Consider the following 9,636-nt stretch of genomic DNA (forward strand, 5'->3'; position numbering starts at 1 on the left):
AATTAACAATGACCCTGCTTTAAGAAATACAAATACACGGTATCATAAATTTGATTTTATTGATAATGGGGGGGGAATCACTACTATCATGTTGCAAAGAAAATGCAAAAGGATTCAGTTAATATAAACAGTCATATAACATATCATTAGAGTTTACACTGTGAGTACATTAAAATTGCATGTAAAACAAAAACATAACAATTGCTATCCCTTACCTTTGACATTACATGCAACACGAAAAATAGACAAGCCTTTTCAGTTCCACTAATATGTGAGATGATACATTCAATGCCTCCTTTAACTCCCTCATTACATCAAACTTTGATAATGTCATCTTTGCCCATATGTCACACAGCTCCCTTTTAAATCACCAAAATAGAACCATAAGTATGTAAATATGATCTCCTTTTTAGTGGTTTAATTAGTAAGAGTAAAAGGCTCTGATATGCCCAGCTATTGTGTTTACATTACAGTGCAGCAACAGGTGGCAGGGTAGTCATCTGCGTCAACTTTGAATTCGTTTCCATAAACAAAGTAGATGTTTGATTTTCCTTTCCAGGTGTACGTGACCTTGGTGATGGGGATCAGCTCTATGATTTGACGCTGCAGACAGAGAAAGAAAATATGAGTAGGGTGCATGCTGCTAAATTATTCTTTAACTAACCAAGTCATTAGATAATAGATAAACAAATGTTTTTTAATATAATATTGACAAAAAATACCTGCTGTAGAATGCGTGATGTCTGCATGTACTTTCCCTGGTGCTCACTGACAAGGCGCTGAGAAGCACTCACCACCGAAGTGTCAGGGAATCCTGAAAGTGGGTATACCTACAAAGGGTGTTCACAGTGAATTTAAGTTAAGCACCGAGTTAATGTGACTATTTAAACTGCACTGACCTATTGTTAAATAGCTCCAGCAGATTTAAAAAAAACAAAACCCCAAACAAACAGCGTTTAATTTTTACATTACGAGAAATGCAAAGGTATACAGTTATAAGCTCTGATAAGTTGATAAAGCAGCAGATAAGCAACTAGTCCTACACAATGGTCTCACAGGATGCGTTTGATGTCATTGTGGTCTCCAATGTTTTCCTAGTTGTAACAACCTGATGTACAGTAAATGGTGTTAGATACAACATGGGCTAAAATAATGATATTGTTTTAACATATCATCTCTTCTTGCAACATTAGTGAGAATAATAATGTGATTAAAGATGCTCCAAATATTCAGTCATGTAAAATGTCAGGACAGGACTGCATAGAGCCATGTGAATGTTTTCACATGGCTCTATGCAGTCCTGGGAAAAACTAAGTACAGCCCATGATTCAGTATGTTGCAGAGCAACTCTTAGCAGCAATAACTTGAAGTAGTCGTTTTCTGCTATCAGTCTCTCACTTTGTTGCTTTATAATGTTGCTTCAGTTTATTGAATTTTTTTGGTCATTTGTTTATGCACAGCTCTTTTAAAGTCCTGCCACAGCATATTAGTCAGGTTGAGGTCTGGATATTGACTTTAGCTGTCAGATTGCCTCACATGTGACTGTACTATACAGACGCATCAATGACTGCAAGGTGCCCGGGGTCCTATTCCTGTAGAAGAAGCCTAAATTATCAACACTCCACCACAGTGCTTAACAGTTGGTATGAAGTGTTTAACCTGTTAGCAGTCGGACGTACCGCCCACGGTACATTGGATGGTTTAGGGGACTAATTGGACTGCTAAGGGGTTAAGCTGATATGTTGTGTTTGGTTTTCTCAAAAACTGTGTTGTGCATTACAGTCAAACATCTCTCTTTAGTGTCATCTGCCCAAAGCACATTGTTTCAAAAGTTTTGTGGTTTGCTCATATGCAACTCTGCAAACCTAAGCCGTGCTGCTGCTCTTTTTAGAGAAAAGAGGCTTCCTCCTGGCATCTCTTCCAAACAAGCCATACTTATTCGGTCTTATTCAAATTGTTCTGTCACAAACTTTAAAATAAAATTATAATCAACAGAAAATTTTCTGGGTATTTTTTTTCCTTCTTTAGTTACAAATATATAATGATCTATTTTCAATTATTTTCTTGCGGCGTACCAGGTATCACACCAAATATGGATAGTAATATCATCATAGACAGAATACCATGTATTGGGTGTCTCTGAAGAGCTCCTTGCCAGACACCTTGCTAAGGTTCTCCACCCGAAGTCCACTCAACTGTTCCACAACATAGGCATCAGAGTTGTTAGTCCTGGAAGCAAGAGGAAATTCAGTCTTCTGTTATAGCAGCTTTACACCGTATATGAATGAGATTCATCTTATTAAGAGACTATTGCGCTGGCTAAGCTAGTTAAGTAATTTTTAATCAATGTGCACCATTTCACAGTGAGCTTGATGTAAACCAGGAGCTGTTGTTTTCCATTGCATATGTCACACTGCCTCGACCCTTGCCCATGACAGGAACTGCAACTGTAAAAGAACAACTATCATTTTGCTTCACAAAAAAAGCAAAAATTTGATTCATAATACATGACCCTGTTTGACCCTAAAAATAAGAAATCTGTGGTTTATGCTTACTTTTCTCTTCCTCTGCCACTGCAGTGGGTGCACCTATCATTTCCGTGACGATAACAAGATCCATTACACACCCAGCAAACTTTCTGTCAGGAGAAAAAAAGAAAAAGAAAAGGCTTTTAGGAATTTTATCATTTATCATTTTTTCTCCTGAGGGCCGTGCAAAAAAACTTACGTTACCAGCTCCGGCACAGTCTTTGCATGGTTTTCGGCCAATTCCCAAACAATTATGGCAGGGCTGTGAATGCAATGTTTATCGTGAGATAAAAATAAACAAAACATTTTTTTAAAAAGTAAAAGTAGTTATTTTTAATGTGTTTTCCACAGCTTACCTTCACAGATGATGTGTAGGGAACTTTAATAAATTGTTTGTCATCCAAAAAAAATTGGGGGGTTTTAGCAGGAAGATCCCAAGGCCCTGGAGGTTGTTGGGCATAGGCATCCACCGTCTGACCTGGTACAAATAAAATGCATCCTAAATAGCTAGCTGACAGCTGAAAGCTAATGGAATTTTGCTCATTGTAACATGCTGATAAGCAGATCTACATCTTTGACTATTGGACTGTTTGTCTGACATGAAATTCATAATGTTACTTCAGACTTAAGAGTAATTCTATTTTTTAACATTAAAAAAGGACACTTATTTAAACAGCATTGTACCTGTGTATGGTTCGTGACTCCACTCTGTAGATCTGGATTCAGTGAAAGTGTCCAGGCGGTACTAAAAAACATAAATGTTTGTATTGGTTATTGTTAATTCATGCTCTGTAATGTTAAGAAAAAAAAAAAAAAAAAAAGAGTTATTTTTGATTGTCATTGTGCAGGTTTTTCCAAATACAGCCTACTTCGTCTTACCCTATATGTATTGAATGCCTCCATGTTAGTGATCACTCCATCCTTTGCTGGTGCAGAACTGTAGCAGCATTTACTCTTTACAAACAGGAGTAAGGCGTCCCGGGCTGTGTTTTCAGATATAGAGGGAATGCTGCCAGTAATAAGGGAAGGTGATATGATATGTCACATTGTGTACCCTTTTAATATGAAGTTTCAGTTGTCTGGGTGCTGAGGCACTGAGATTTTTTTTGCTTCCTAAAATCCGATCATCGAAAATGTTTTGCAATATCATGAGCTAGTATGGTGAAAGAAAGTGGTTTGAGTCTTACTTCCACTGGGGTTGATCCAGTGCAGGCTCAGGCTGCGCTGCTGGGAATGTGGGCATGGGAGGTGGCAGAAATCCACCTTAAAATCAAAACGTTTTTAGATTCATACAATAAAAAAAGACAACAAAAAGACAAGCCTAACGCTAGACCTCAAAGGCTGGCCAGTTGAGTTTTTCTCTGAGTCTGGAACTACGATTAATCATATCTGAAAAACCTGCTGACAACGTCCAGTTTTATTTATAAATATTGATCTGGTATCTTTTATACTGACATTTTCTTGTACTTTGCAAAGATTTACAAAGCTGAGGGCAACTTTTCAACACTGCAGAAAAATCCGAGACCCCCATTTGATTGTATTAACACCTCATATTTTCAGTATACCCAAAGTAGAGCATATAGTGTGTATTTGGGAACCTTGCAAAACTAGGTAAATAATGTAAATATTTGTAAAATCTGTAATTATTGATGCATGTTACCTCATCATCATAATTCTTTTGTTATATGATTGTACGCTGTAACATGATGTAAAGTAAATATTAATTTATGAGTACTGCATTCATTGTCTTCTTCCCTTTCAGCCATGGAAAATTGTGTTTTAAGTATAAATATAGCATAGCATACAAGGTGTAACATTTTCAGATGTTTTTTTTTTTTTTTGTAATGTGTTTTTATTGAACCATTTGAGCCTCCGCATAGGACATTCATAGTGGCGCAAACAAACTATGTCCGGCGTACGATACCTCCCCCAGCGACTGTTCCTTCATATCCAGGCATGTTGTCAAACATGCTGGCTGGAGGAGCGGTGGGGCCAATGGACTCAGCAACGGGTGGGGCAAACATTGCTGAAACAAACCAGAAGAACCAGTTCACTCATAGCCACAGACAGACTTTGAAATTGTATAAAATTTCAATCCTGTATTGACATTTTCACGAATCACAGTCAAACCAAAAAGAAAACCGGGAAAAGAAAGCTGTAAAATAAATACATAAATAAATAAACTCCATCACTCAGTCTACTCTGAAATCTCCGGGCATTGTCCAAATTACACGTCACTGCTTCACAACATCCTATAAAGCTGTTAGGGTGCAATGTGACTTACGTTTGTGCAACTCCATGTTCGTATCCATACTGAGTTGTTTTTCCCGCACCAACTACTTCAGACAGGGGTTGATCTCACTTCCTTAAAACTTCCTTAAATCTCGCTAGACATTACACCCCCAGCAGTCTTATGTTACACTACATACGACTTCTCCAGCGACAGACACCTAACCTGTACGCCGCGATGACGTCACTCCCACAGCCGGAAGATGATAACTATTACTTTTATCACAACAATCTGTATCAATGAGTAAGAAAATAACAAGGAGGGTAAAAGATCTTACCAGGCGTCCCCGCAGCTGCTGGTATATAACCGGGATTATTTATTCCATAATCTCTGCCTGGCTGACTGCAAGTAAGGGGAAACGAAAGTTAAGATAATCAGAGTGGGGGGGCAAAAAATTTAATAAATACAATAAAATGGGAGCTGGGTTAAAGTTTAAAGCAAAGAAATACAGAATAACGCGATCATTACCTCAGAAAAGGCTGTCGCTCCATTCTAAAGCGTTTCACGGCAGCTACGAGAGAAAAGTCACACCGTGCAAAGTCTTCAGATGTGACCTAGAACCATGCACTGTCACTTCATCACAAGACATCAATCATGTGACATAAGACTGATCATTCGCCTTTTATTGCCCCACTCCTGCGTTACGTTCCCAGTTTTTCACAGCTGCCAGCTCTGGTTGCAGCAGTCAAACAGGATTTTAAAAAAAAAGATTTCTGGTTTTCTCAAAATAGGAACTGCCGTGTTTTATTGATAGTTTAGAGAAGTATAGAAAAACCCACCCCAGCACATACACACTCCCCCCAAAAAGAGAAAGTATCCGCTCAGGAAGTACGCACCAAGTTTTGGGAGCGTGTTACAAATAATGGTGTATTTACAGCTAAAAGCCTCAGAGCACCACCGGAAGGTATCAAAACACTTTACGAATAATAAAAACGACCAGAGTCCAAATATGTAGCTAAAACAGTTTTGACAAAGACAATCCGGTTGAGTCAAAAAGCATGTTGCATTTTTTTTTATAGACTACAGCACCCATAATCCTTTGCAATGCTCACGGAAGTCCTTTTTCTTTCCTTCCGCCATCCCCGAAGTCCCTTTTGGATTTACATCGGCGGGTGAGTTGGTACAATCTGAAACAATCCGCTAGATTTTGGGCATTATTCGCCCATCCTGACATGGTTCACGAATCATTGACATTTATTATATATGTACAGGCTACGAGTTATAGTTTTGTCTTGCGATATGTGCTTAAATTGAGCAAAGTGCTGGTGCTAAAGACTTACCGGCTGGCAGCGCCATCGACGTGAAATGGAGTTGTAGTCTTCAGCAAAGGCCTGCTGTACTAAATTTCTCATAGAAATATATTCTGCTCATAAATCTAATACGTGACAGAAAACAAAAGTAGTTGTACGTAATTGTATTTATGTTTAACCTCAAACTCATGTGAAGTCCTTACAGTAGAGTAGCATGGCTTGGCTAGCTAGCTAAACATTGAGCCTACCGGAGACGCTAGCTAACGATGGTCTGCACGTTTGCTTTGAGACTCACTTCTCGGAGTAGATGTAGATGTTTTGAGACATAAAGGCTATGCTTGTCTTTTGTTTCAGCTTGTAATTGACAGAATATAGTGCAGCAACGGTGAGGCTTGGCATGTTGAGTTTGTGCTAAACTTGTCTTTTCATGTGGTTTGTCCTCAGTCACCATGGCAGCCCTCAGGCCCCTCACTAAACCCAAGATTGTCAAAAAGAGAACCAAGAAGTTCATCCGCCATCAGTCTGACCGATATGTCAAGATCGCGGTAAGTGTCATGTCATAGATGCCCATCAGTTTTGGACTGTTTACCTGCGGGGACTAACTCATGTCAGTGAGTTATATTACCTACACGTTTATTCACATATCCCTACAGAAAAACTGGCGCAAGCCCAGAGGTATTGACAACAGGGTCCGCAGGAGGTTCAAGGGCCAGATGCTGATGCCCAACATCGGTTATGGTAGCAACAAGAAGACCAAGTTCATGCTGCCAACTGGTTTCAAGAAGTTCCTGGTGCACAATGTCAAGGAGCTCGAAGTCCTTTTGATGAGCAACAAGTAAGTTATGAATGCATATGCATGTAGATTACTGCTGCCGTAGATGTAGAGGACATGGTGCACCAAATGGCTTGTATTGGAATAATGTCATACATAGGTTTCTTCCCCAATGTCTGTGCAAAAGTTTATTATAATTAAAAGTATGCAAACACTATATTAAATTAGACAGCTACAGGGAGACAGAGTAATTGTTTTTGTGTAGTTAAAGTATGTTGAAGAATTTTACGGAGTCTTCCTTGTTCAGGTAAAGCCTCTAAGACTGTGACTGTGCATATATGCATGTTGAGATCATGTACAGTAAAGAAATAGGTTTAATATAGCAGAAGCCTGTGCATTTTGGTGGTATTTGTCCATAAACACAAGGTGCTGCTTGAGTCAGCGAAACCCCAATAAGTAAAACTTATCATGTTATAGTGCTGATGACTTTTCTGAGATATGTGTGCAAAAGACGATGAGCATTTCATATATTTAAAGTTTGCAGTTGCACTGACTGGTTCAACAGTGAGTGATGTTTCCATTCACAGTCATCTTGGCATTTTTCTGGTGAAAGTTGTTGCTGGTTTAGTATTACCTCCTAAAGATGTTTTGCTTTTGACAATTTTTGGCCTTCCACCTAAGAAAAATAACAGGGGACTGTAATTTTTAAGCCCCATCTTTACCCTTAGCCCATCTGATCAGTCGCCACTCAAAGACTTTTAAAATGACATTTTTGCCTCCAGTATATTGAAGTAGCTGCATACTTTTGTCACATGTCTCAAACCTCAACAAGTGAGACCAAACGCTGGAAGGATTGAGCCACTATATGAGCCCCAAATTTGTTTTTTGTTGTTTTTTGTTTGTTTGTTTTTTTAGGATATTTAATTTTGTAACTGTAGGCCATGGCCAGAAAAGACACCACTCATCCCCTGATAATATTTTTTAAAGGTGGTTTTAGTTCATGAGACTAATATAATAACCTAACAGTCTGATAACCAGAAATACAGATGTCATGTAAAAAAAAAAAAGAAAGATCTTGTATGAGGAAGTTGACTGTCAATGTACCTCCACAATAACTGAATTCCCAACATCCTATTAATAGATGTTTTGTTGTCAAAGTTTATTTGGTCACTGTTTAAAAGTAGAGCGGAGGGTTCAGTTTTTAGAGGAAAGAAGTTTGTAACACTTAAACACCTACATTGAAATGCTAGTTCTTCTCCCATGGTCAGACACAGCGGGAATTTCACTTCTTATTGTACGTGTACACAGTTTCTGGTTATCAAAAAGATTTTAAACCTATAATAAAGCCACTTAGCTTGTTTTCAGAGACTTGATCTTTTTTGAGATTACTCAGTGTTTCGGCGGTTAGTTTGATTCAGAAGGCATATAATTGATCCCATAAGACAGGTCGTGTTGAGAACCCTAATAGTGCTCAGACTGTTTGCTACGGGAGGATGTGGACCCCAGTTTCTCAGCTGTATTGGACAGACAAACTTTAGGCATATGGTTTGTGGTTCAAGGGAGCAGTTTGATTCTTCTCATTCACGTCTTCTTTTTAAAAATAACTTATTTTTTGAACCAGGTGTAAGCATAAGTCCACAGAGATGCTAGTCTGGTCAGTAAAGATGAGGGTCAGATCAGCTGCATAGTTTTCATGTAATTTGTGGCACCACTTTCAGAGGGTTGTCTTTGCCAGAACATGGACTGAATCCTGATGCTTGACATTTTGACATCTTGCTAATGTCCATAAAGTTGTGATTGAATTTGTGCTTATTGAAATTGTGACAGACTAAACTCTTTAGAATTATTTTATTTGGGATAAATACAAAAATGTCACATGTCAGTTGCTTATATTTCCTTGAAGACACCTTTTCACTAACCGAATGTGATTCTGTGCCTCTGTAGGACTCACTGTGCCGAGATTGCCCACAATGTCTCCTCCAAGAACAGGAAGCTGATTGTGGAGAGGGCAGCTCAGCTGGCAATTAAGGTCACGAACCCCAACGCCAGGCTCAGGAGTGAGGAGAACGAATAAACTGGTTATTCACAATAAAGACTTAAAAATGGAAAATGGCTTCTGGATCTTTTTTTTTTTTCCACTTTTGAACTTAATTGGCTGTTTTTAAAAAGACTCGTGTGAATATATGAAACCGATTTAAACCTGGAGTAATACTATAAAGATCAAAATTAGTACCAAGATTTTCGTCATACATTTGGTCAAATGTGCATTTATAAAATAAAAATTGGTTTATTTCTTACATTCAAAGGAGTATCACTCGTGGAAGGAAGAGCTATTTTATTTTTCCCCGGAAATGATAAGAAATGCTTACCCAAGAGAGCTGGTTTCATTTTCCCTGGGCAACATTATTATTATTATTATCTTTTTTTTCTTTTTTACCAAACCCTGTCGGTGAATGGAATAGAACAAAAGGGGCAAGATACCTGAAGAGAAGCACTGACCTGCACTTTAAACAGAGGAGGGCAGAACTTACGGACAGTTATTACTCTTATTACAGTGTGAAATAACCCAAACTGCAGTTACCTGTGGTACCATGTTTGTTTTAAGACCACCTCCTCTTAAAGACATCCTGAATTTATAAACTCGTAAACCATTAAAAATCATAAATATTATGTTTTTGACACAGGGAGATTAGACAGGTGATTCTTGTGTTAAGGTGTCCAAAGATTTAGATGATCTGAATATATGTACAAGTAATCTTATGACCGCAAAGAGCAGACTTTTTCAGACTAATTCAG

The 9,636-nt window shown here is 38.4% G+C and overlaps 2 protein-coding genes across 3 annotated transcripts; one reads left to right on the plus strand and one right to left on the minus strand.

The window, feature by feature from the left end:
- Positions 1-35: 35 nt before the first annotated feature.
- ssuh2rs1 (ssu-2 homolog, related sequence 1) lies at positions 36-5,654 on the minus strand. 2 transcript variants are annotated; one of them, XM_005740474.2, is made up of 13 exons: positions 5,287-5,654; positions 5,096-5,160; positions 4,453-4,554; positions 3,716-3,791; positions 3,408-3,537; positions 3,213-3,273; positions 2,885-3,006; positions 2,728-2,790; positions 2,556-2,638; positions 2,355-2,447; positions 2,124-2,229; positions 723-830; positions 36-603 (listed from the first exon to the last, which is right to left on the minus strand). In XM_005740474.2, the coding sequence occupies exons 1-13, from the start codon at positions 5,307-5,309 to the stop codon at positions 463-465; spliced, it is 1,173 nt and encodes a 390-aa protein (XP_005740531.1). In that variant the 5' UTR covers positions 5,310-5,654; the 3' UTR covers positions 36-462. The 2 variants fall into 2 exon arrangements, with proteins under 2 accessions (XP_005740531.1, XP_005740532.1); XM_005740475.2 differs by lacking the exons at positions 5,096-5,160; positions 5,287-5,654 and adding an exon at positions 4,813-5,053.
- A 192-nt stretch (positions 5,655-5,846) lies between these two features.
- On the plus strand, positions 5,847-8,950 carry rpl32 (ribosomal protein L32). The gene is made up of 4 exons (XM_005740476.1): positions 5,847-5,930; positions 6,513-6,613; positions 6,722-6,903; positions 8,785-8,950. Exons 2-4 carry the CDS (start codon positions 6,518-6,520, stop codon positions 8,912-8,914), a joined length of 408 nt encoding a protein of 135 aa, XP_005740533.1. The 5' UTR covers positions 5,847-5,930; positions 6,513-6,517; the 3' UTR covers positions 8,915-8,950.
- Positions 8,951-9,636: the final 686 nt, after the last annotated feature.

This window comes from Pundamilia nyererei, unplaced genomic scaffold (assembly GCF_000239375.1).
Source record: "Pundamilia nyererei isolate P.nyererei 1_Seehausen unplaced genomic scaffold, PunNye1.0 scaffold00100, whole genome shotgun sequence".
Classification (NCBI taxonomy): Eukaryota; Metazoa; Chordata; class Actinopteri; order Cichliformes; family Cichlidae; genus Pundamilia; species Pundamilia nyererei.